Here is a 27,565-nt window from a genome sequence, read left to right on the forward strand (position 1 = left end):
ATGAAGGGTCTCTCAAGCAGCCGCAGCCACCACCACATGATGACCTACGACCCCTGCCCCTACGACGCCCTGGCCCACTACCCCGACCGGAGGCCCTACCTGGTTGGCCAGGCGGACGCCGCCGTCGTCCCCTCGCCCGTCCCACACCCCTCCGACCACGCCTACTACTACCACCACGGCCCGCACTCGGGCTACCAGTCGGAGGGCGGCGGTGGCGGCGGCGTCGTGCCGTACGGGACCTTCCCCCGGCGCTACCACGGCTCCTTACACCGCCAGCCCGGGGAGGAGTGCAACGCCATCGTGCCCTATGGAGGGGGTGGGGCCCGCCTGCCCGCCGGCGGCGTGGTGGAGCAGTTCGAGCGCCAGCCGTCGCTGGCGAGGGAGGGCTACCACACGCTGCAGTACAAGAGAACGGCGTCGGAGCAGCGCGGGTACGGGGGCCCGGGGTTCGCCGGGGTGGGGGTGGGGGGCGGGAACAACAGCGACAGCCCCGGGCGGATACGCCACCTGGTCCACTCGGTCCAGAGGCTCTTCACCAAGTCCCACTCGCTGGAGGGGACGCACGCGCCCTCGTCCTCCAGGGGCAGCGTGAACGGCGGCCAGGCCAGCCCGGACGGCGAGGCGACGGCGCCCGCCGCCGCACGCCACCACCGCAGGCGCGGCAAGAACCGCGAGCGCTGCCGCTCGGCCGAGCCCAAGCACCGGGGCGGCCACGCCTCCGGCTACTGGAGCTCCGACGACAACCTGGAGAGGGACGCCGCCGCTGCCGCCTGCGTGTTCCACAGCCCCTCCTCTCCCTCGCCGGGCGCCATGACGATGGGCCGCCTGCACGGGAACCCCGACAAATCCCAGTCGCAGTATTTCGCCGACGCCTACGGCAGCCTGGGGCAGCACGCGGCGCTCAGGCCCTCGCGCAGCAACAGCGATGTGAAGTGCGCGTCCTACGTGACGTCCAGTAGCCTGGTCCCGCTGGGGCCGGACGGGCCGATGGGGCAGAACAGCTCCTGGTCGTCCAGCCTGATGGTGAGCAGGGCCCGAGACGTCTACCAGAAGGCCTCGGTAAACGTAGGGCTAGACAGAGCGCTAGTGAAATCTAAGGCTTGTCAACAGGAGCGCTCATGCCAGTTCCTGCAGGTACGCATTCTTTAAATTAACCCCCCCACACACACACACACACACACACACCCCTCTAAACGACCCCCACACCCCCTCACCTCACTCTCTCCTCCACTCCACCTAAATGCTCGCCCCCCCACCCCACCCCACCCCCCCTCACCAGGAGGCAAGCCTCCGGGTTTCATTTGATTTGAGAAAAGTAAGTGCAAATCCAGTGGTGGCCTTACTTTCACATTTAATTTGATTTGACCCATTTCCTACTGGCATCATTTCCTGTTTATAACCCTTTTTTTTTATTTGTATTTCCCAGTTTCTCGGTTTCCTAATTATTTCTTAATGATTTGATTTGTTTTGGTGTGCTGGCATGCCGGTGTCGGGTCGGTGTGTGTGTGCGTGTGTGTGTTTGCTCTGTGAACACTCCTTCTCCTTCTGTGAACACTCCTTGTTCAGTGAGATTATTTTTCACCAAATCCATTACCTCTTAAAATCCACTCAGTAAACACACTTGTACAACGTAAGCTTGAATGCCACAGATTTGAACAATTGTCGGTTTCTATGGCAAATATGTGCATGACAATCTAAACTTCTTTGTATTCTGTTCTTTAGATTCATACTTTGATGCTACTTTTGTTGGTTTTCTTGTTTTATACTAGGATATCTCTCTGTCTCTCACACTCCTCACTCTACAACGGTTGTGCAACTGACTGTTGTAGAATAGAACAGAATATAACAAGATACACCGTTTTTAAAGGACATGTATTGTTGCTGTTCATTAGCTACGTAGAAGCAGATACACACGTAGATATAGCACACCATGACATGTGGTACTACTGTATGTTTCAGCACACGCGTGTGGTTAGGGACATACCGGACATAACGACGCATGTGGCCAATCGGTCGTCCCGTACCGCATCGACGGCACGATGTTCCGCCCTCTGTCTCCGTCAGCACACAGGACAACGGGGTCTCGTCAGAGACATAGTAGTATATTTAGTGTTGGGGTTACCATAGCAACTGTGAGCAACATCGGAGTGGCAGCTCTGGATTGCCGGTTGGGTACATGTATAGCCATGTCATTACCGGCGAACAGATACCAATTAGGTGTCTTTGTTCGAGTGCCATGAAGGAAAAAATGTTCAGGCTTCCCTTTGAAAATATTTTATTCATATGTCATTGAATACAAACTACGGGTGCTGTATTATTCATACAGAGCTTAAAAGCCCAACAGTCTTTGATCACAGAAAACAGGGAGTAGCAGAAATGCTCTTATTTATGGCCAGGCAGAAACGGGTTTAATCTGAACACAATGATGAGCCTGTGTGAGGGTGAGATCATGCTTCTTACCTCTAATGAGGTCTATGATCCGTCTGTGTTCAGACACAGAATGTCATTGAGTCTGTACTGTAGGGTCGACATGTGTGAGGATATTTCTTATCTTTAAAGACGGTGTGTTGTTGAGTCTATAGGGTCTACATATGTGATGTTTCGTATCTTTAGACGTGTGTTGAGTCTATAGGGTCTACATATGTGATGTTTCGTATCTTTAGACGGTGTGTTGAGTCTATAGGGTCTACATATGTGGTGTTTCGTATCTTTAGACGGTGTGTTGAGTCTATAGGGTCTACATATGTGGTGTTTCGTATCTTTAGACGTGTGTTGTTGAGTCTATAGGGTCTACATATGTGATGTTTCGTATCTTTAGACGGTGTGTTGTTGAGTCTATAGGGTCTACATATGTGATGTTTCGTATCTTTAGACGTGTGTTGTTGAGTCTATAGGGTCTACATATGTGATGTTTCGTATCTTTAGACGGTGTGTTGTTGAGTCTATAGGGTCTACATATGTGATGTTTCGTATCTTTAGACGGTGTGTTGAGTCTATAGGGTCTACATATGTGGTGTTTCGTATCTATAGACGTGTGTTGTTGAGTCTATAGGGTCTACATATGTGGTGTTTCGTATCTTTAGACTGTGTGTTGTTGAGTCTATAGGGTCTACATATGTGGTGTTTCGTATCTTTAGACGGTGTGTTGAGTCTATAGGGTCTACATATGTGGTGTTTCCAATCTTTAGACGGTGTGTTGAGTCTATAGGGTCTACATATGTGGTGTTTCCAATCTTTAGACGGTGTGTTGAGTCTATAGGGTCTACATATGTGGTGTTTCGTATCTTTAGACGGTGTGTTGAGTCTATAGGGTCTACATATGTGGTGTTTCGTATCTTTAGACGGTGTGTTGAGTCTATAGGGTCTACATATGTGGTGTTTCGTATCTTTAGACGGTGTGTTGAGTCTATAGGGTCTACATATGTGGTGTTTCGTATCTTTAGATGGTGTGTTGTTGAGTCTATAGGGTCTACATATGTGAAGATATTTCTTATCTACCTGTACAGTATAAACAGTGTGTTGTTGAGTCTATAGTCAGGATATGTTGACGGAACATGGTGTACTCTGGGTGGACATGTACGGGCAGCAGCAGGTTCCATCAGTCAGCCTCCACACGCTCACCTCACTCTTCAGCATGCTAATTTCTGCTGCTCTGACGTCAAAGAGCCACCCGAGCCTGGAGTCAGTACAGTCCCCCCGTTCAGTGCCCATCTGCTTCCCAGGCTTCCTTAGCCTTCCCCCAGCCTCCTATAGCCTCCTATAGCCTGACCTAGTATCCACTAGCCTCCTATAGCCTGTCCTAGTATCCCTAGCCTCCTATAGCTTCCTCTAGCCTGCCCTAGTATCCACTAGCTTCCTATAGCTTCCTCTAGCCTGCCCTAGTATCCGCTAGCCTCCTATAGCTTCCTCTAGCCTGCCCTAGTATCCGCTAGCCTCTTATAGCTTCCTCTAGCCTGCCCTAGTATCCGCTAGCCTCTTATAGCCTCCTATAGCCTGCCCTAGTATCCGCTAGCCTCCTCTAGCCTGCCCTAGTATCCGCTAGCCTCCTATAGCCTCCTATAGCCTGCCCTAGTATCCGCTAGCCTCCTATAGCCTCCTATAGCCTGCTCTAGTATCCCTAGCCTCCTCTAGCGGGTCTCTCTCTATTCAGACAGGACACAGAGCAGGAGGCGGTCTGCTCCAGCCCCAGGCGGTCTCTGGTGAACGGAACCTCTCTCTGCTTCCTGGCCGTGCCGTGTACAGATCTCTGATCAGAGAATGACGGGACAATCGGATTAAAGTCGGATTGTCATCGAACCGCTTCATTTTACCGTCCGTCGGCCCTGGTACGAGACCCTCAAACACCTCAGGTCAGGCTACGTCAGGCGTCCCCCGGCCTAGTAGGTCTACGGTGCCCCATCCGCCGTGTTCCTCAGAGGGGATCTGACTGATGAAGCATTCGCACCCTCGGCAGGGTCCTGGAAAACAGCTGCCGCGGCTGTCAGGGAGGCGCTGCGCGTGTAATCAAGTGAACTCACTCACATCAACCTCACTGTTAATTAACATATAGCATATCTGTGTGTGTGTGTGTGTGTGTGAGAGAGAGAGAGAGAGAGAGAGAGAGATACATTAGGCGCATTCGGTCGATCTGGCCGGATGACTTTGACCGACGGGAGTGTTGACATGCAGCCGTCTGCGGAGGAGGTGTCTGACGCCCTAACGCCCCCCCCGCCCGCCCCATCGCCACTGCTCCTGCAGGTCCCTCAGGACGAGTGGAGCGGCTTCGTGCCCCCGGGGAAGCAGGACGACATCCCGTGCCGGCGCATGCGCAGCGGCAGCTACGTCAAGGCCATGGCGGAGGAGGACGACAGCGGCGAGTCCGAGGGGAGTCCCAAGCCCTCGCCCAAGGTCCAGGCTCGCCGCGCCAGCTACCTGAAAGCCACCCAGCCCTCGCTGACAGAGATGACCACTCTACAGTAAGTGCGTTTGTTTTTCCACCGAAGCGCCTCTGATTTGCTAAGCTTTTCCTGATTTCTTCCAAAGAAATAGTGGTATTGTACCTAGAACCATTTTGGGGTGGTCCGGGAGAGCGGAAACTTGAGAGCCATCAAACTAAGGTTCTATAACCATTTCATGGATCAAATCTTCTACCAGGAACCAAAAAGATGTCTCCCTTTTGAAGCGCTGGGCTGGTGTATCCATGGGTTACGATGAGGTAGCGTGACAAACTGTCAGGTCCCCCTCTGGAAACGGTGTTTGGCTGAGTAGGCGGATTCTCCTCAGAATTCATTTTTAGTTTCAGTTAGTCGTAGTTATTCTGCCAAACATCTTTATTCGGGAGCAGACAGTAGGCAGCATGCATGATCCTCTCCCCGGGGACCAATCCAAGTGCTCCTGTCCGTCTTCGACAGCGTCTTTAATGGAGAACTATTGTCTCTCATGAGTACAAAGTGCGCTCCCATGTGTGACGGTGACGGTCTCTCCATGTTCAGGTGGCCGAGACGCAGGGCTGCGGCTCAGAGTGTGACCGGCCGGCCCGTGGGCTTCGATCCGCCTCCGCGCTCGGCTGCACTCTCATTCAAGACCCCATGACCTCAAGGGAGGGGATTATTAGATTGACCGCTGTACGCTAGTGCGTGCATACAGTAGCCTACTATGTGTGTGTGTGTGTGTGTGTGTGTGTGTGTGTGTGTGTGTGTGTGTGTGTGTGTGTGTGCGTGTGTGTGTGTGTGTGTGTGTGCGCACGTTTGGCCGTCCATCACACATGTACTAAAGCACTAAAAGAGCTATCAAACCCTTCAAGCACTGAACTGGATTTAGAGAGTAGCCGGCCTCTTGAGTAGAATAGACTTGACCTTTATTGAGACACCAAGCAGGGTTTTTATATACAACACTAGAGGTACTTGGCAGTGGGAAAAGTGAACAGTGGTGAATCCCGGGTGTGGTGCTCTGTTACATCGGTGTGTGGAACACTCTCACGCACTGACTACCATACACGGGGCGATTTAACGTGCCCCCCTACCGATTTCCTCGGGGTGGGGGGGCGACTAAGTTCACCACATGCCCTGCTGTTTCCTATTCAGTCTGAATTTCATATCTGGGTCTCACAGATCATAATTCATCCACCAACATTGAAATAGTAGAGAGACAGACTGCCACCTCGTCCCAGCTTGAGTCGGCCAGGCTCAAACGTCTCGGGATTTCAACACGCGGTCTTTGATGAGACGGCGGTTAAGCGCAGTGGGAAGATAATACGGAATACTTCCCTCAGTAAGGCGCCGGAGCGCGGGCCTTTTGAAGAGCACGGGTGATGGTCGGCCAATTAAAAAACGCAGAGTTGGGGGAAATCACCTAGAAAAAAGAACCTCGTATTTTAACGAGCATGACAGACTGACACATCAGACCCCCCCCCCCTCCCTCTCTCTCTCTCTCTCTCTCTCTTTCTCTCTCTGTTCTCTTTCTTGCCGAGGTGACTCCAACCGCCCCTCAGACAGTGTCCTGACCAGCTAGCAGCCGAGATATCAGTTCGATTCTGCCCAGAAATACAGCAAGTCGCTCGCTAATTAAAGACCCGCGCTGCCATGGAAGATATGAGTAATTACACCCATTAGCCCGGGGACTTCTGTTAAAGTGCTGCGCTGCTAGAATGAAACTCCGTCTCCCTGCTGTGTCCCTGGGATAGCGGTCGCCGGCCGGCTGGGGCTTTGTCACCTGATTGCGTTTTGATTCGGTCATTATCTACTTCACGGTCACGTTATGGCGATTTTTAAGCGCGCCGTCGTTTGATCTCGTGTTTGCCTTGGATGTGCTGCACGTTACAGATGGAGGATCTACGTTACCTGGTGTGAGGACCCAGCTCTGTGGGATCCTGCCTTCGTGCATCTGAGATCCCAGATAGCAAGCGGATGTGTAATGATTCTGGGCCATATTTGGGCCGGAACTAAGCCACAAGGGCCAGATCTGGCCTGTATATGGCCCGGATCCGCTTGCTATCTGGGATACATTAAGTTTAAGTTTATTCGCCACATGCACAGGTTACAGCGTGTAGGGAGTACAGTGAAATGTGTACATTACAAGCTCAACCCAACAGTGCGAAATCAGCAATAAGTCAACAAAGTAAATTGAATCAAATAAATCCTTCTCTATATCATATCACTGTACTGTATAGTGTTACTCTCAATAGCAAAGTAAAGGACACATACACTACGCTCATCATGCATAAACAAATCCTTTAAGCCTGAGCTCTCTCTCCCCCCTCCAGCTGTACACTTCCTTGCTCGCTCGCTCGGTTTCCTTTCTTCAAGCACTTAAAGTCACCAGCTTCTCTTTTTTTGTGTGCTGTTGCTCCCAGAAGGCTTGTGGGGCGCGACGGAGATGGGAGAGCTTCAGCCCGAGCTGCTTCTGAGCGAGGCTGCGCGTCTCTACCCCAACCCAACCTAGTCCAGCCCATCCTGTCCTACCTCTCCCCAGCCCAACCCAACCTTCCCTACCTCTCCCCAGCCCAACCCAACCTGCCCTACCTCTCCCTAGCCCAAGTGGCCCAGGCCGGCCTGGCTGAGGCGTCTCCCTCCCTGCCTGCTAGCCTGTCTGTCTGGCCGAGGCGTCTCCCTGCGTGCCTGTCTGTCTGGCCGAGGCGTCTCCCTGCGTGCCTGTCTGTCTGGCCGAGGCGTCTCCCTGCGTGCCTGTCTGTCTGGCCGAGGCGTCTCCCTGCGTGCCTGTCTGCCTGCCTGTCAGCGGGAGCGTGGGCGTCCTTAAGTGAGTGTAGCTGTTTCTCCACAGGCCCCCGGCCACTCGACCCGCTGCGCTGCAGAGTGAGCATAATCAGCCGCTGTCGGCAGCTCCAACCAGGGGCTATTTCAGGAGAGGGGACCATGCATTATGCACCGGTCCAGAGTGGACCGTAGCATGAAGTGAGCCAATCACAGCGCCAGCTTTTTGGTGTTTAAAGGAAGTGCTCATCTGGAGTGTATTGGGCTGGCGGAGTCAATTGTGAAAGTAGCTTAATTTGTTGATGTGTTTTTCTGTTTCGATAAACAAGAGTGTTTATCGTTCATAGTTTGAACATAAAGGTCAAAAGATAAATTATTTCAACCGATTTTTTCAAAAGGCTGCTGTACGGGTATTCCGGAGGGAATTTGGTCCAGATAACGTCTAGTTTGTGGTCTAATTTGTTGGATCTCTTTGCCGTTCCCCTAGCCTGATATATAAGACATGGTAACCCGTTAACTCCGCTGAGATCTCCAGTCTGACGTTGCTTCCATTCGAACTGATTTCTGTGGGAGATTTGATTTCCCCTAACCAATCACTAGAGACCAACGTATCTGCCTGAATCGGACATAATTCAGTTTAAATGAGCACAAAATAACATCTCCCCTTTGAATAAATGCCTTCAAAGCAGAGTGCTGTTCGGATTCCAAAGTAATTGGTCATTTTGATCGCCGTCGCAATGTTCATGAGCAGCCATTGTTATTATTCCTCTTTGGGTCCGGCGGTGCACATCTTGACAACGCTTGACAGTAGCAACAACGCCGTTAGTCCCGTCCTTGCCGCTGATTGGCCAACCGTTAGTCCCCCGCGGCGATCCATTGGACCGATCATTTTTTAATCGGAGAAACTGCCGTTTCATGTAACAACACCAGACCAAGGATCAGTCAATTTCAGTGGTGTGGATTCAAAGATCTGGCCCCAGGCTACCCCCCCACCCCACACACACACACACACACACACACACCAGGAAGTAGTAGACACCGTGGGTTTGAAATACTTGTCCTCACCACTATGTCGTCAAGTCGTAGACGTTTGTTTTGAACGTGGTTCCTCTCCCCTGTCAGGATCTCCAGCGAGCACTCTCCCAAGCTGCACATCCGGAGCCACAGCTACCTGCGAGCGGTGAGTCAGGTGTCCATCAACAGGAGCCTGGACACGCTGGACGCCCAAACGCTCCTGGACCCCAAAAGCCTGCTGTCCTCCCCCCAATACCGCTCACGAAACGAGAGCTACATGAGGGCTATGAGTACCATCAGTCAGGTTGGTGCGGCCTCCGCCTCCACGCCTCGTCTGGGCCGACCCGGGTCAAAAACAGAACCACCATCCCTCAGTGGACTAAAGTAATGGGGGTGCGTTTGATTCAGATTCTAGAGTTCACACTTTTGGCGAATATTACCACTAATTTCCATTTTCATACCGAGTGAATTAAAGCAAGCGCACCCCGGGTATTTGGTGGTGTTTTGCCCCAGGTCTGTCTGTGGTGTCTGGTACCTGTACGTGCGCCCCCTATGGGCCGTGCAGGAGGAGGAAAGTCACGTCAGTCTCAGGGCCCTATTTTACTGCCGGGGCTGAGTGCTAAGAGTTAAGTTTTGTCCGCCGCAAACGTAATATTTCGAGCCGAGTTTGGTGTGCAGTGGAGATGTTTGAAAATTGCGAGTTTGGTGCGTCTTCACAGCACGCCAAACTCGACGGAGGCGAGAAATATTGAGTTTGCGACAGACAAAACTTAGCCCTCAGCACCGGCACGGACATATGGGCCTCAGTCTCAGTGTCTCAGTCATATCAGCCACGGCAAATTCATCCGTCCAGTCACGAGATGAATTTCGAGTCAGACGTTCAATCAATGTTCAGCCACAAACCATCCAGAGCCGACTGGTGAGGAAGTGAAGTGACAGAGCTCTAATTCAGCGCCCACACAGATTCACTAACAGGCTGTTTGACCAGGCTTGTTATAGCCGAGGATAGCAATTTAGCTCATTGCCTTCATTAACGATACATTATGCTAAATGAATTAACCAATTATGAAATTGCGTACAACTATTACGCTTTCAAAATAGTATAGCAGTTGTAATTAATATCCATTACCCATTGCATCATGTAAACCTAATTAAGGTCTCTGGAGGATCGGGGATCAGCAGGAAACCAGTTGTAGTTTAGAGTTTGAGTTGTTCTGTTGAATTAGAGTTTAAGTTGTAGTTCAAAGCTTACATTATTCTTTTTTATTTATTTTTTTAAGAAGAAAAAATGGCTAACGATATGAGGTAAATCAACAACGTTGTGCCCTCTGCAGTGTTCTGCTAGACTGTTGAAACCCCAGGGTAGGGTAGCCCTAGTCTCTCTAGCTCTCGTTTAGTCCTGTTCCACCTCCACCCCCTCACCCCTCCACCCTGTCACCCCTTCACCCCTCCACCCTGTCACCCCTCCGCCCTGTCAGCCCTCCACCCCTCCACCCCTCCGCCCTGTCAGCCCTCCACCCCTCCACCCCTCCGCCCTGTCACCCCTCCACCCTGTCACCCCTCCGCCCCGTCAGCCCTCCGCACCCTAGCCCACCTGAACGCCTGACTGCGCCCATCCTGCTGCACCTCCATCCTGCCCGTCTGTGTCCTGGCTGACCCCTGTCCTGGACCCCCCCATGATACCTCACATCCCAAATGACCCCCCCTCCCCATCCCTCCCTCCCTCCCTCCTCCATGCGCACACCTGCCTGTCCTCCTGTCTACATCGTCCTCCTCCTCCTCCTCTCTGACTCCTCCTCCTCTTGCCACTACGCGCTCGAGGGCCCCGTTTGATTATTCTCCTTCCTCCCTTCCTTGACCTCTGACCTAGCATGATCGAAGGGAAGGTTTGCATTTGAAGGGTTTTCAAACGGAGCCCAGGGCCGGAGTCTCTCTCCAGGCGCAGATCTGGGATCAGATTCTACTATAATCAACTGATGAAGACGTTATGCAACGCTGACCCTAGATCCATGCCTAGCGAGAAACTTCACTCCACTTCCTAGTTCCTACTACTTCCTGTTGTACTGTGCTACTTCCTGGGGGGTATTCCAGAAAGGGGGTTTAGTGAAAACTCACCTGAGATTTAACCCTGAGATTTAATTCAATTCTATCTCAGGATTAGCAAACTCAGAAGTTTCTCTAAACTCGCTTTCTGGAATACACCCCCGTTGTATTGTTGCTCTTTCCTCTTTCTGGTCCTGATGATGTCATTGTTTTACGCCATCTCTTCAGGCAAGGTAAGTCATGGACCCACCCTCACAGACTTTTATATGACGTCACGGGCGTCACTATGACAACCAACTACTTTTAGGGGAATACTATTTTACCCTAGCGAATAAAGTCGAATCAAGTTGACCCGGTACTATGCTATGGAAAGACGCCATTTAAGGAGTGTATATATATAAATATATATACTGTATATATATATATATATATATATATATTCCTGTTCCCTTAAGTCAAATGATTCCTCAGATAAAAGCTGTATGACATTAAACCAGCTTCTCATCCCTCCTAGTGCAGTGTTCTCTGAACTGAGATATCCAGCATGAATATTGAACGTTCGCCTTTAGGGGGTTTTGTGGGTGCAAAACAGAAAGGCCTGTTGAAATGTCATTCTTGAGTAGCAAAAGACTTTTGGATCCATCACAAACCAGAACCACAGGCTATAATGGAGTTATTTATAACTTTACGACCACAAAACTCTATGGTTTCAACATGTTTGAAATGTTTGAAGGGTAAAACAGGGTTGTGGTAGCTGGTATAATATCACTTAAAGGGGATTTGACTTCAACGGAGTCACTTAAAGGGGATTTGAGGCCAACATTAATTGAATCCATAAAAACCTCACATGACGAAGACCATTACAGGTCGAAACGTGTTGCAAAATACATTTTGGTGGCGCAATAGCTGTGTGCGGACCTCACTATTTTTTACATTAATTTAATGTAATGTTTAAAGTAAAAGAAAAAATCAACACATAAAATAAAAAGTCCTAAGCCTACAATAGTTATAAACATGTTTCGGCGGCGTCAATGTAACGTGATATGCCTCAAGGTGCTGTCCCATTCCTTTTATACCATTTGGAGCCCTTGCAGCCTCTCACACTCAACCACTTAGGGGTGACGTCAAATAAGTCTGTGAGGGTTCAGGGCTTGAGGGTGTAGGGGGGATGTTGGGATTGGGCCTGGGTCTTCTTTGGTGAATCACTCATATCACACCCACATGATGCCTGTCTGTCGTGCTCTACCCCGCTCACTTCTCTCCTCTCGTCCTCTTCTTCCCTCCTTCTCTTCTCTCCATCTCTTTCCTTTTCTCCTCTCCTCCTCTCCTTCTCCCCTCTCCTTGCCTCCTTCCCTCCCCTCTCCTTCTCTCCATCTCTCCTTCTCTTTCCTTTTCTCCTCTCCTCTCCTTCCCTCCCCTCTCCTTCCCTCCCCCCTCCTTTTCTCCTCTCGTCCATCCACTTCTTCCGTTCCCTTTCTCCTTCTTTCTGCCCCCTCCCCAGGTGAGCGAGCTGGAGGTGAACGGTCAGATCGAGGCGGTGTGCGAGCAGCTGCTCAGCGAGATGGAGTCCCAGGCCATGGACGCCCTGGACCTGCCGGTGGAGGGCTGCTTCCGCATGCGCAGCCACAGCTACGTGCGCGCCATGGACCTGGGCTGCTCCCAGGACGAGGAGGAGGGCGGGGGAGACGGCGCCGGACCCCCGCTGCTGCCCGCCTCCCCGCCGCGCGCCGCCACCACCGCCACCACCGTCAGGACCATCCAGAGCAGCACAGGTCCGGCCGCCTGCCGTGCGTTTGTGTGTGTGTGTGTGTGTGTGTGTGTGTGTGTGTGTGTGTGTGTGTGTGTGTGTGTGTGTGCACGCGTTATTGTGAGGGCGGGAACCGGACGGGCGCGTGGGGCGCGCCCTGCGCAGACGAGAGAGCGGGCGATCGAGAGGGAGAGTGAGAATGAGAGAGCTAAGATGGTAGCACCCCGCCCCCCCCTCCCAAATCCCCCTTCTCTCTGCCCTGCTGCGCTCTTCTCTGCCGGTGGCTAGTCAGCCTCAAACATATGGGCTGGACCCGGAGGAGATGGAGGGAAGGCTGTGATAGAGAGAGAGAGAGGGAGGGGGGAGTGAGAGAGGGGGGGAGTGAGAGAGGGGGGGAGTGAGAGAGGGAGGGAGAGGGGGAGAGGGAGATGGAGAGAGAGATAGAGGGGGAGAGAGAGGGAGAGAGAGAGGGAGAAAGAGAGAGGGAGGGAGAGGGGGAGAGAGAGAGGGAGAAAGAGAGAGGGAGATGGAGAGAGAGATAGAGGGGGAGAGAGAGAGAGGGAGAGAGAGAGGGAGAAAGGGGGAGAGGGGGAGAGAGAGAGGGAGAGGGAGAGAGGGGGGAGAGAGAGAGGGAGATGGAGAGAGAGAGAGGGGGAAAGAGAGAGAGAGGGAGGGAGAGGGAGATAGGGAGAGAGAGAGAGAGAGAGGGAGGGAGAGAGAGAGAACAACAAGGGAAGAGGAGGAGGAGGAGGGGTGAAAAGCGAGGAGTGACGTTTCTGAACTAGTCAGTGTTTATTTGAGGAACATTTGAGTCGCCCGCTCCTCTCTGGAGAACATCGTCAGGCGAGACCGCCGCCGCCGGCCTTGGGGGGCGGGGCTCTGAGGGGGGCGGGGCTCTGAGGGGGGGCGGGGCTCTGAGTATGCCAGGGGGGAGCCAGGGATATGAAAAAAGATGAGGCCTGAGATTAACATAATTAAGCAGAGAGAGAGAGAGAGAGAGAGAGAGAGAGAGAACAGGTATAGCAGGGGAGAGAAACGGGGAGAGAAAGAGAGAGAGAGAGAGAGAGAGAGAGGGAGAGAGAGAGAGAGCAGCAATGACCCTGAGATGAGGTCAGTCCGTGTTACTGGGGGCTGAGCTCAGTCACCTGAGCCCCGTCACGGTTCCAGGCGACCCCCTCTGCCTGCTAACAGGAACCAGGGGGCGTGGCTTCATAGCGTGGAACCGGCAGCGATGGCCGGGACTCGTTTTCACTCAGAGACGAGACAGGTCTGACCAATCACAGAGGGGGAGCGCGGACGTTGATGCAACGCCCAGTGAGTAGTAGCCAGACAGGACTAGACGATGGCAGATCGCCATGATGGTGCTGGCAGAGAGATTGGTGTGTGTGTGCGTGTGTGTGCGCGTGTGTGTATGTATGCGTGTTTGCGTGTCTCTGTGAGCATGTGTGTGTGTGCATATGTCTATATGAGAGTGTGTATCTTTGTGTGTGCATGTGTGTATTTGTGTGTGTGTGTGTGTGTGTGTGTGCGTGCGTGTGAGCAACAGACCCTGGCCCATCCAGATGTCAGCTCCACAGAGACACAGTGGCTGGAGTGAGGGCTTCTGGGAAGGGAGGGGGGGTGAGGGGGGGGGGGGGGGGGGGGATGAGTACCTGGCACTGAGCACGCTCCCTCAGAGGCACCATCTGCCCCCGTCAACAAGAGGCAAGGTGATGATGGCAGACGGACCTACAGTATAAGACAGGCTAGCTACGAAAGAACCTGCTGGTCACGCTCTCTATTTGGGGGTGGAGGGAGGAGGAGGAGGAGGAGGAGGAGGAGGAGGAGGGAGGGGGAGGAGGAGGGAGGGGGAGGAGGGGGAGGAGGAGGGAGGGGGAGGAGGAGGAGGGAGGGGGAGGAGGAGGAGGAGGAGGAGGGAGGAGGAGGGAGGAGGGGGAGGAGGAGGGAGGAGGGAGGGGGAGGAGGAGGAGGAGGAGGAGGAGGAGGAGGAGGAGGAGGAGGAGGCAAGAAGCTTCTGCTTCTGGCTCATACTCACGACCTGGCGGCCAGATTCAGTCTAACCCTGGACGGTGATGATGAGTCTAAATAACTTACATTGGATTGTTGTGTGTGTGTGTGTATGTGTCTGCTTGGTGTGTGTGTGTGTAGAGGTTATATTCTTACATGCTGGTTTGTGTTAGAGAGAATGTTTTCAGTCCTGACAGTTGGGCTGTTTTGAAACTCCCCTCAGAGCAGACAAGACCTGGGAAAACGAGAAACGTCTCTCTCCCACTTTCTCTCCCTGTCAGTCTCTCTTTCTTTCTCTCTCTCTCCCCCCCCTCTCTCTCTCTCTCTCTTTGGTTGTTTTAGCACATCATGCTACGGTAACAGTTCCTCAACTGACACCTCATTTTGTAAAGTCCTTGCAGGGTTGGAATATCCTATACAGTACAGTAGTATGACTGCTTAGTGACATGCAACATATGTTCTGCAGTCAAACCTCTATTTCTAGTCCTTTTTATGTTGTGAAAAATGAAGTCTCCGACGCAACTTCAGGCGAGGCACGGACGTCAACGCCGGGCTAATCGGCAAAGGCTAATCAGTCACACCCCGTAATGACGCAACCTACCAGCTGACCGTCAGCTGTCATAGCATTGGTCCAGCACGCAGAGTGCATGGATATAAGCGGTCAAAACATGTTATTGTTCGCTCTTGCCATTACTGCTGATCGCTTGCTATCTGCGTGCTCGCCCCACCTCCTCCCCTGCTCCGCCTGTGTTCTGTCGATGTCGTCTCTGTTGTCATCGTTGCTCTCTGTTTCGGGGGTATTGCTGCATTCTTCTGGTATTCCACTATGCGTCGGCTAGTGGAAGCCGGGGAACTTCACTTGCTTAGTCTCTGTGGCTCTCTGTGGTGATCGTGGGTCGAAACATCTCTGAAGGGCCATCCAGCGGTCCCTCCGGTCACCATGGAGGCAGAGGCTTTAGGCTGTATCTCCTTCGGAACTCCACGAAGCGCTGGCCCGTGGAGGCCAGGGACTATAATGTACAGCAGTCCCCCTGTGGCTCTCTTTGACGGTCTTAGTGGGCTGAGTTACCTCCGAGCGACTTCCCGATCGCGGCCCACTCTGATCGTCATAGAGGCAGGGGGCTAAATTTATGCCGTTCCCTCTTCCGGCACTCTGGGCCCAGAGGGGGGGAACATCTAGATTTCACCTCCCCCTACTATCGCGCTTTCCACATGCTGTGGAAGGCAGGGGGCCCCCCGAACAGAGCACATCGCCAAAATGTCATATGCTGTATTTGCTGCATGCAAAATAAATGGGTCAATTTTGACTAAAGTGATCTCGACTGAAATAGATTTTCAATCTCGATTAGACTCAAACGAAGGTAAGATGAGGACATGATACGTCAAGGGAGATAACCGGTCTCAGCCTCCAGGCCTGTAGCCAACCTTGTGGAGAGGGGGGGGGGGTTGTTTTTTCCAAAAGTGGACCGTACCATCTCGATTTGTTGGGGGGGGGGGGGGCACAGAATATTTTGATTGTCGTGCGATTTGTTGACAGGAGGGGCGGGGGACCTTTGGTCTTAAATTCTGGACCTTTTGTCTTAAATTCTGGACCTTTGGTCATGAGGAGGGGTTCGTTCGATCCACCCAATCACCCCCCTGACTACGGGCCTGGCGTCAACTGAATCATCATAGCCCTGACGAACCTTTCTGTTAATAATACATGTTTGTAATAGTGCATGGGAACGGCTGTTTTGAGTCTCTATGTGACGCTGCCCTCTGGAGATAGCTGTCGATAGCGGGAGCGCTGGTGCATGGTCTACCATCACACACTTCCCCTGCGCATGATGTAATCATCTGGCCTAGTTTCTGGTGTGGGAGAGAGGGAATCGGAGAGAGAGGGAGAGAGAGAGGGGGGGGGGGCGGAGAGAGAGAGAGAGAGAGAGGGAGGGGGGGAGAGAGGGAATCAGAGAGAGGGAGAGAGAGAGAGGGAGAGAGAGGGGGGGGGCGGAGAGAGAGAGAGGGAGGGGGGGGGAGGTTTTGTAATTTTGGTGCTTGTGACTGATTACTATGCTGTGGTGTTATATCATGTTTGCTCTGGCAATGTGAAATGCATTTTATCGTGCCAATAAAGGACTTTGAATTGATTGAATTGTGAGAGAGAGAGAGAGAGAGAGAAAGAGAGAGAGAGAGAAACAGATGAGGATGGGGGGAGAGAGAGGAAGTGAGAGAGAGAGTAGAGAGATCCTGCCACTCTCCTCCTCCTCCTTCTCCTCTAGCCTTGATTCAATACCTTGTTCACTATGATTTACACTGTTTTGTTTCTGATTAAGTATTGTGATGAGCAGCCAACTGTGTGTGTGTGTGCGTGCGTGCGTGTGTGTGTGCGCGCGTATGTGTCGCCAAGAATCCACTACATCTCCGTCGTTCTGCCTCACGCGCCTCGGTTGAGGTTTTCCCGGGGGCGAGTACAAGATGGCGGCTACATATGGCCGCCCTAGATCACACACGTCTCTCCCTCCCCCCCCTCCCCCTCCACAGTGTCCTCCTGCATCACCACCTACAAGAAGACCCCTCCCCCGGTCCCCCCCCGGGCCTCCACCTGCTCCTCGTCCTCCCCGCTGGCCGCCATGTCGTCCAAGCCCTTCATCTCCATCACGGCGCAGAGCAGCACCGAGTCCGCCCAGGACGCCTACATGGACGGCGGCGGCCCGCGCGGCGACATGACCGTCCAGTCCGGCCTCAGCAACTCCACGGAGAGCATCGACAGCATGAAGGCCCTGACGGCCGCCATCGAGGCGGCTAACGCGCAGGTGGGCGGGGCCTAACAGGCGGGCGGGGGAGGGGCTGACGCACACCGGGGGGATTGACGTGGGTTGCGGATCCCGTTTGGCGTCTAATTAGCGCTTAGCGTCAGGCGCGGCGAGAAGCCGGCTAGCGGCGAGCGAGCGACTCGTGAGTGAACGTGTCCCGGCGCTCTACCCTTACAGGTCCACGGTCCGGCCAGCCAGCACGTCAGTAACAGCGGCGGCGCCGCGTCCGCAGGCCCGGTCAGGGTCCAGCAGCGCTCCGACGAGCCCAGGAAAGAGGCGGCGCGCGACGGCCGGTGCCTGTCCATCGGGATCCAGGTGGGTGGACGACAATAGAAGCAGACTAGACTAGAATAGAAGAGGACTGAATAGAATAAACAGCTTGACGCTCCATAAGAATGGCTGTAGTATCCGTGACCCCCTCTCCGTGCCCATGGCGCTCTGCTTTGGCACTGTCCTGCCCCCTAGTGGTCTGGGTCGGGACTGAGTCCGTACCCAGCCAGCTGGACCACTCTTACGTTAGCCCAAAGCGATGCGGACGGATGTGTCCAGCAGTTTTTTTTCTTGCATCGTATCTCATAAACGAACGGTATTGTTTGTTCTAAGACGTAGGTGGGGTGGGTTGTCTCATCGTGAGATCCTTCAGTATCTGTCGCCGGTTGTTGCGTTTCCCAGGTGGACCAGCCAGAGGAGTTTCCGGATATGGAGGACCCGTCCAAGTTCCAGTCCGTCGGCGTCCAAGTGGAGGACGAGAGAGGGTGAGTCTGCTCCTTGTAAACCCCCGCCCCCCCCCCCCCCCAACCCAATCAGGGCCCGTGCCGGCCTGGAGCCCACATCCATATTCATACGCACCCTTGTGGTTCTGGGCGTCAGTCGAGGGCCCTGTGCGTGCGCTGGACGGCCGCCGACGGTAGCTTACGTTCGCTACTTGTTAGTGTCCGAAAAGAATTGGACCCGGTGAGAGAAAGCCCTGTTGTAGGCCTTGGCAGTTCAACCGTCGTTCCCGTGCCAATTCAGTCCAGTCAGATCTGGACACGCCCTCCCGGGGTGAAGGCATCCTGTTCCAGACCGACCAATTTACACTCTTAACTGCCGTGTTTTCCAGTATCTCTATCCATTAGTTGTCGTTGAGAGGAGTAGTTTGCCAGTTGGCCTCAGAGGCGGGATTGGCAGCGGCGTTGATGATGAGTCACCCGGCGTTCACCTGTGGGTGACAGACCGAGCGAACAGGCGCCCACGCGTGCGCAAACACGCCGGCGGTTATCTTTGCTCCTTCCGAGTCGTGGGTGTAACGGTCCCGACGGCAGGCAGACTCTTATGTGGCGCTCCGGTCGCCTGGGAAGTAGGACTTTGAGGTCGGGGTTGACGTCACAGCCGAGGTCACCGCGTTCCAGAAACGAGGAGAAACCCACGTCTGCCTGGTCTTTGTAGTTCTAGACAAGTCAGCCATCGCTAGCGATATTTTTTTTTTTTACTTTTCTTTTTTACTTTTTCAACTTTCTATTGAGAGAACAACATTGAAGAAACTGTATACCTTTTTTTTTACTTACTTAAATTCCACCCCCCCCCCTCCACCACTGCTGACCCTCTTCCCCTCCCAGATCTCTCTCCCCTAAAAACAAATCAAACACACTCTAAGTGGGTCTATCTGGTTGCACCCTCTCTTTAACTAAACTGTAAGCCGCGCCCCGTGTCTTAAAGCTGACCCCATGCATTCGGGCTAGGTCATAGGTCATAGGTCACTCCACCAGGACGATTCTAAGGAGAGAGTTGGCCCTCTGCTGCCAAGATAAGGAGTGTGGCGGTTGCCATCTCAGGGCTAACATTTTCTTGGCAGCAGCGAGGCCATCCCATAATACGCGTTTCTGCCGCCAGATCAAATTTAATGAGGAATCATCATTAAGCAGAGCCAGAGTTGGAGAAAGCGGAATCTTAAACTCCAACAACGTCACTCAAAGTGAGAGATCCATCCTTCCAGAGCCCGACCACGACAGGGCGTTCCCCAGGGGACTGTGGGGTCAGAGGTCAGAGCCCGACCACGACAGGGCGTTCCCCAGGGGACTGTGGGGTCAGAGGTCATCCATCCCTCCAGAGCCCCCGACCACGACAGGGCGTTCCCCAGGGGGCTGTGGGGTGAGAGGTCACAGTTGGGAGACGTAATTATCTTCATAGAATGATATCTTCTTGGGGTGCATACCGTGAGCAAATGTATATTGTATTAATTAATGATCAGGGTCTTTACATGTTTCCACGCTGTGTCCCAACAAACCTCCTCATCATTTATAGATAAGTCCTTAAGGCGAATAATTTATGAAGAGGATGTGTAGGCATTGCTCATCCCCGTAGGACGTGCGCTCGCATGGCCAATCTTAGCTGCAGATAGAGGGAAAAAGATGATCCTGGAAGATCATATTCCGCCTGTGAATCATTATAGGCTCGTAAACCGCTACCACTGCTAGGAATACCAGTTGATAACAACGCACTATGCTTTATTTTGCGCGTACGAACACCGAAGGAACGTTGAACATTGTACACTGATAGAAGCTAGACAGTACAGTACCTGTTTGTACCTGACCATAGCAGGAAGTGATCCTCTGAACTTTGAATTCTGGGATATGTAGTTCATTCTAAACACATGAGATTCATTCCTACAGTCTAATAGGATATCGCCTTAAGCCTTGGATACACTAGAAGACTTTTACAATCTTAACAGATTATGAGATGACGGAGTATACACTAGACCACTGGGAGTATACACTAGACGACTGTGAGTATACACTAGACCACTGGGAGTATACACTAGACCACTGGGAGTATACACTAGACGACTGGGAGTATACACTAGACGACTGGGAGTATACACTAGACCACTGGGAGTATACACTAGACGACTGGGAGTATACACTAGACGACAGAGTATACACTAGACGACAGAGTATACACTAGACGACTGAGAGTATACACTAGACGACAGAGTATACACTAGACGACTGGGAGTATACACTAGACGACTGGGAGTATACACTAGACGACTGGGAGTATACACTAGACGACTGGGAGTATACACTAGACGACTGGGAGTACACACTAGACGACTGGGAGTATACACTAGACGACAGAGTATACACTAGACGACTGGGAGTATACACTAGACGACTGAGTATACACTAGACGACTGGGAGTACACACTAGACGACTGGGAGTATACACTAGACGACTGGCTTCTGATGATTTTTGTATGACAACTGAAAAACTGGCTATCGCACATTTAACGACCGGACGAGTTTACACTACACGATTGTGTCCACAATCTGCTCAAAAATATCAAACCTGTTTGATATGCTCCGACTCGCTCTGACTCGGATCGGGAGAAGTCTGTTCTCATCATACACTTACAGATTTCTGTGCCAAATTGCCACTCTGACTACCCCCAACTAGTTCAGACTGCTGCCGAATTGTACGGATTGTGAATGGTGCATAATATCTTGTAGTGTATCCTCACCTTAACATGGTCAAGACTGTTCATTTAGACTACAGATGTAGTGTTAACAGTGTTGAGGAAGTTACTTAATGAAAGTAATCAAGTAAAGTTACCGATTATCTTCTCGAAATTGCAATTAGATTACTTCACTAATTACTCTCTGATTACTAATTACTTTTTGAGCTACTTTCTAAAACCAAATCATTCCTTACCCGAATCATAGAAGTGCTGATCTAGGATCAGGTTTCCATCTTAGATCATAATTCACTTTTAGCACATCTCAACCCTGATGACATAAACAGTTCAGTCACGACCGCAGAGACCGCATGCGCATATCAACCACATGAAAGAGAGCCGGCACGCGGAAGCAACTTAAAGTAATCACATTTTATTAGGTCAGTAACTGTGATCTGATTACTGAAAATGTTACTTGTAATCCCTTACATTACAAGTAACAGGGAAACGTAATGTAATTACAGTAATCGTTTACTTTGTAATCAGTTACTCCCCATACTGGGTGTTAGTGACTAAATAATGAAATCATTAAATGGCCATGTGTGTGTGAGGAGCATCGTGCTTGATTTCTGTATGACGAGGATGTGGAGGTCTATTGGGTTTCACACACACTGTTAGCGAATGCACAAACACCGCGTCATTGAGAGCATATTGCACATAGTGTGATGCTAAGCTTCCTGACGCCAGCTGTGTCTGTGACGAAAGAAGGGCATTTCCTCCAAGGAAAGATGGATGGTGGTGGGCGGTGTGTGTGCGTGTGTGTGTGCGCGTGTGTGTGTGTGTGAGTGTGTGTTCCAAGGACTCTCAGATCAGCTGCCTGCTGCTCAACTACCACTGTATGCCCTGGTGCCCTTCTGTCTCTCTCCCTCCCACTCTCTCTCCCTCCTTCCCTCCCCCTCTCTCTCTCTCTCCCTCCCTGTCTCCCTCTCTCTCCGTCTCCTTCTCTCCCTCCCACTCTCTCTCCCTCCCTCCCTCTCTCTCTCCCTCCCTGTCTCCCTCTCTCTCCGTCTCCTTCTCTCCCTCCCACTCTCTCTCCCTCCTTCCCTCCCTCTCTCTCTCTCCCTCCCTGTCTCCCTCTCTCTCCGTCTCCTTCTCTCCCTCCCACTCTCTCTTCCTCTCTCTCTCTCTCTCTCCGTCTCCTTCTCTCCCTCCCTCCCTCCCTCCCTCCCTCTCTCTCCCTCCCTCCATCCCTGTCTCTTTCATCCTCCCACGCGGGTACTGTAGCTCAGTGCGTAGGCTGTTCATTCACAGTGGCGCTCCTGCTGTGGATAGATGTGGTAGAATACCGTCTCAGAGAGGCTCAGTAGGATCTTCTATGCAGCGCTGCTTCCAGTGTCATACATGGCAACGCCAGGCCCAGGCTCTGTTCAAAAGTTAGTGACGAGTGTTATGGGTCTGTGCCAGACGAGAGCAAAGTCACGTTGGAATATCAAATCAACAGTTTTCATGTCGCCCATTGACACGTTGCATTTGATTTTGCATATGTATTTAATAGCAATGTATTTAATATCGTCATGCGTTTGTGTTATGTCTGCATGTTTTGTGTGTGTATGTGTGTGTGTGTTTTTTGTATGTCTCCCTCTGTGTGTGTGTGTTTTTTGTATGTCTCCCTCTCTGTGTGTGTGTGTGTGTATGTTTTTTGTATGTCTCCCTCTGTGTGTGTGTATGTTTTTCGTATGTCTCCCTCTGTGTGTGTGTGTGTGTGTGTGTGTGTGTGTATGTTTTTTGTATGTCTCCCTCTGTGTGTGTGTGTGTGTATGTTTTTTTGTATGTCTCCCTCTGTGTGTGTGTGTGTCTCCCCCCGGTGGCCAGATACCGGCGGTTCGCACGCTCCAACAGCGTCACGACGGCGGTGCAAGCCGACCTGGACTTCCCGGACCTGCTGGACAGCCCCCCTCCGCTGGACTCGCCGGACACGGACCTCCCCTCGCTGCCGTCCTCGGGCTCCGTGTCGCGCCAGTACTCCCGGGACGCCGCCACCTCCACCGTCAGCATCCAGGGCTCAGGGAACCACTACCACGCCTGCGCCTCCGACGACTACGAGGACGCGGTGGACTTCGACCCGTCCATCCTGCCCCCGCCCGACCCCTGGATCGACAGCGTGACCGAGGACGCTCTGGAGGTGGTGCAGAGAGGGGCGCAGGTCAGACCCCCCGTAGATGTGGAGACGACCATTGGGTTCAGGGGGCGGGGGATCCTGGGGGGGTCAGCGGGGGGACATGTCCCCCCCAATATTTGAGATCATTAAAATTGTTCAGAGGGATGTGTTTGTGGTTCAGAGGGATGTGTTTGTGATTCAGGTGGTTCAGAGGGATGTGTTTGTGGTTCAGAGGGATGTGTTTGTGGTTCAGGTGGTTCATAGGGATGTGTTTGTGGTTCAGAGGGATGTGTTTGTGGTTCAGGTGGTTCAGAGGGATGTGTTTGTGATTCAGGTGGTTCAGAGGGATGTGTTTGTGGTTCAGAGGGATGTGTTTGTGGTTCAGGTGGTTCAGAGGGATGTGTTTGTGGTTCAGGTGGTTCATAGGGATGTGTTTGTGGTTCAGAGGGATGTGTTTGTGGTTCAGGTGGTTCAGAGGGATGTGTTTGTGGTTCAGGTGGTTCAGAGGGATGTGTTTGTGGTTCAGAGGGATGTGTTTGTGGTTCAGAGGGATGTGTTTGTGGTTCAGGTGGTTCATAGGGATGTGTTTGTGGTTCAGAGGGATGTGTTTGTGGTTCAGGTGTGTCAGAGGGATGTGTTTGTGGTTCAGGTGTGTCAGAGGGATGTGTTTGTGGTTCAGGTGGTTCAGAGGGATGTGTTTGTGGTTCAGGTGGTTCAGAGGGATGTGTTTGTGGTTCAGGTGTGTCAGAGGGATGTGTTTGTGGTTCAGGTGTGTCAGAGGGACGGTCGCTGGTTCCTGAAGCTCCTGCAGGCGGAGACAGAGAGGATGGAGGGCTGGTGTCTGCAGATGGAGCTGGATGAACAGGAGAACGACCTGCCTGATGACAGTGAGTGTGTGTGTGTGTGTGTGTGTGTGTGTGTGTGTTACATTGGTGGGTAAAGTATGGTTGAGTGTGTTTATTTGTGTGTGTGAGTGTGTTTGTACGCGTGTGTGGGATGTATGTGTGTGTGTGTGTGTGTGCGTGTGTGTGTGCGTGTGTGTGTGTGTTTGTATGTGTGTGTGTGTTTGTATGTGCGTGTGGGATATGTATGTGTGTGTGTGTGTGTATGGGAGGTATGCCTGTACTGAAGCACCAACATGTCCTTGTCCTCCACAGTCCTGGGGAAGATGAGGGGGGCAGTGGGCAGCGCCCAGCTGCTGATGTCCCAGAAGTTCCAGCAGTTCAGAGAACTCTGTGAGGAGAACCTGGTGAGCCTCCCCTATCCACGGCCTAATCTGTCAAAATAATCTAATCCCATTCGTGGATTAGTCGTCTTCCGCTTTCATTCATGTGCGAGACGTTTAACGCACATTCAACTTGCGAAACCATGGGATTCATCTTTATGAGAAGGCGGGTGAGAACTCATCCAGCGGTTTACGAACACGTCGGGAATCGGACAGGAGCTTTCTTTAGAAATGTTCTTAGGAAGAAATGTAAAAACAGAATTTAGGAAGATATTGGTGAATGAGGCCCAATCTCTCTCTCTCTCACTCTCTCGATCCTCCAGTTGGAGGCGTGATCCTATCATTCATCATGTGCCCTGTTACATTATAGGAAGTACTGATTGGTTAATTGATTGATTGGTTAATTGATTGATTGGTTGATTGATTGATTAGTTGATTTAATCAACTGGACATCTTTGAGAACAAAACTCCATGTCATTGAAGTCTGTTACCACACTGAGGCCCCCAGATGTACGTATGTTCACACCGTCTTCTCCCCTCTCACCCCACGGATGCGGGCGAGTCAGAACCCCAACGCCCACCCCAGGCCCATCTCCCAGGACCTGGCCGGGTTCTGGGACATGCTCCAGCTCTCCATCGAGAACATCAGCCTCAAGTTCGACGAGCTGCACCAGCTCCGGGCCAACAACTGGAAGCCCCTGGACCCGCCCCCGGAGCGAAAGGTAACGCGGGCGCCCTGTGGTCATAGCTAGCCCGGCGCCGGGGAGACCCGGCCCGGGATACCGTCCGCCTGCCTGGGTGTCTGTCCGTCTGACCGCCCGTCTAGTCCAGCTGGAGACTCTGTCTTGAGGTCTGTCTTGAGGTCGCAGGGGTCTCCCATCTCAATTGTTTATAGAACGAGCTGTTGTGATTTCATGATTATGATTTATACACATATCAGTGGTATTTTGATGTGGCAACAACTGACTCGAAAACCACAAAATGGTAAGGAATGTCACTATAATATAGTTTACTATTTGTAAATAGCCACTATAAATTATTCCAATTAAAGGACAATGCTCGTTTTTGACAACCTGGACCTTATTTACGACATATTATAAGACGTTTGACTCACCAAGATCACTTTGGTGTAGTTTGGAGGCATGTAGAAGAAATGTAAAATCCAGCGCGAGCCAGTATATCCATGTAATGGCGGTGGTCGGGGCACCGAGAATGCAGTTTCTAAAAATCTATTTTCTGCCGCGAAACGGTTGTTTTCATCAATCTGTCTTTATGAATCGCTAGTTGTGCTTATATAGAGCGAGGGCTTGTTGTGGTTGTTCACATGCCTCTGTAATATGATCTTTAGAAACGTATTCCCCACTTGCTCCAGCACGCATACACACAGCGCGCAATCGTTGCTCCAGCACGCTGTGCGCATGCGTCTCGAGAGATTTCAGTTTCATTGCCTTTTAGCGCCACCTTTGGCGATAAGTGATAATTGCAGGCGATTTTAAATATTTTGTGCATGCAGGGGACTGTATGAGAAATGAGGAATGTCGCAACAGACAACCAATTCACAAAGCTTGGCAACGCTGCAGATGGAACGGCTTTCATGAATGGGGCACAGGCTGAATCATTACTTTCTTACCTCAATCAGCGAGAGACGGCAGCGAAACGGACATTTATGTATGAAAAAGTGTGAGATGAGCACTTGTAGTAGTACAGGGAGATCTTCTCTGGTGACTGCTTCAGTCCCCTCCCCCAGTTAGAGTCCAGTGTTGCCATATCCTCACATTGTACTGTACGAGTATATCTGACTTTCAACTGTGACTATCCTGTGATCGCTGCTGTGCATCTTCAGAATGTATGACTTTAAAGTCGCACTGAAACGGACGTTTGAGATCATCTAACTTCCGTAGTTTGACGTATTTCCGACGCACACAAGCTATGAGGGTGGGGCATGCGAACTTTAGACAGATTCGATAGAAGGATAGCGTTGATTGACGGGTGGATGTTGTGAGATTATTGGCCTAAAATCGAAGGTACCTGTTGTCGTCATTGCACGTGACCTACCGTTTTCCAGGAAGTAAGAAATTCTATACTTTGATATAACATTACAACAAAAGTAGAATTTTGTACATTTTTTGGCATACATCGTTTAATAGGTGAACACTATGACCAATTATGTGAACCAAAATGGGACAGAATGTTTCTTTCATTTCAGTCCGACTTTAACTGTCTCCCTTGTGATCATGGCTGTGCATCTTTTTTTGGGGGGGTGGCTGTTGGTTCCCTGACGGCTTCTCAGTGTTTCTGTTTGTTGTTTTCTGTGTCGACAGTGAGACGCTTTTCAGATGGTCATTCCATCCGGCACGCACCACACCACCACCACCAACACACCACTGGCCCCTCTGGGCCACCGTACCTTCATGCCGCCCGGCTGCCATGCGTGCGTGTGGTTGTGTGTCACGCTTTTCCGTGTTGCCGCCTGCGCCATCCCGACCCCCCCCTCTTTCCCTGCGGAGGAGGCGGAGCTAACTGAACTATTTGTCGTCCTTGTTCAGGAAAAGCGGATCCCTCCCCCCGTGCCAAAGAAACCCCCCAAGGGCCACGCCCCCCTGGCTCGCGATAGGTCGCTGGAGAGCTCGGAGAAGCAGCGCCAGGACGCGCGCAAGCGTCTCATGGCCGCCAAGCGCGCGGCGTCGGTGCGACAGAACTCGGCCACCGAGAGCGCCGACAGTATCGAGATATATATCCCCGAAGCGCAGACCAGGCTATGAGCCCCGAGACACACACACACACACACACACACACACACACACAGCAAACACTGAGGGAATGAAGTCATATCGCACACAAGCATCCAATATACAGCACACACACACTCACTAACACACACATCGTTATGGTGACACACACACACACACACACACACAAAAATGAAGGCACTTATATCTTACACACACTACAACACTGACACACACACACACACTGAAATGTGTTGCGTGCTCACATGAACACTAACGGGTACATGCAGGGTAACTGTATGATAACTACATCCTCTTTCGCCCATGTAGTAGGACATAGAGGCACCACAGCTGTCGTCGTTCCCCCTCTCTCGTTCTCTTCTCCACCTCCCTCACTCCTCCCATCCTGCGCTAGGCTACCCACAGTACCTAGAGCCTCCTTTTAGAAAAGTGTATCACGCGTGATTAGCCAGCTGTGTAACAGATGGGCCATCTTTCAAAATGTACAGCCTTCCCTGTTCAAATATGGACACAGGATAGTGTCTTGACAAAAAAAAGAAGCAAATAAGTGCATTTGGATATTGATCTGTCTGGGTGTTTGTGTTCTTGTCGACGAACAGGCCAGACGGGCATCTCCCTGTCCGGTGACATGTTCAGGCCAGACGGGCATCCCCCTGTCCGGTGACATGTTCACACCAGACGGGCATCTCCCTGTCCGGTGACATGTTC

The 27,565-nt window shown here is 51.9% G+C and overlaps 1 protein-coding gene across 1 annotated transcript; it reads left to right on the top strand.

Moving 5' to 3' along the window:
- On the top strand, positions 1-26,869 carry dlgap1a (discs, large homolog-associated protein 1a; the record flags this gene model as incomplete). The annotated part of the gene is made up of 12 exons (XM_084458310.1): positions 1-1,134; positions 4,738-4,955; positions 8,811-9,006; positions 12,247-12,517; positions 17,020-17,291; positions 17,469-17,606; positions 17,964-18,046; positions 22,597-22,921; positions 23,652-23,769; positions 24,040-24,131; positions 24,674-24,829; positions 26,654-26,869. 12 exons carry the CDS (start codon positions 1-3, stop codon positions 26,867-26,869), a joined length of 3,219 nt encoding a protein of 1,072 aa, XP_084314436.1.
- Positions 26,870-27,565: the final 696 nt, after the last annotated feature.

Source organism: Borostomias antarcticus (genome assembly GCF_949987555.1).
Source record: "Borostomias antarcticus genome assembly, chromosome: 24".
Taxonomy (NCBI): Eukaryota; Metazoa; Chordata; class Actinopteri; order Stomiiformes; family Stomiidae; genus Borostomias; species Borostomias antarcticus.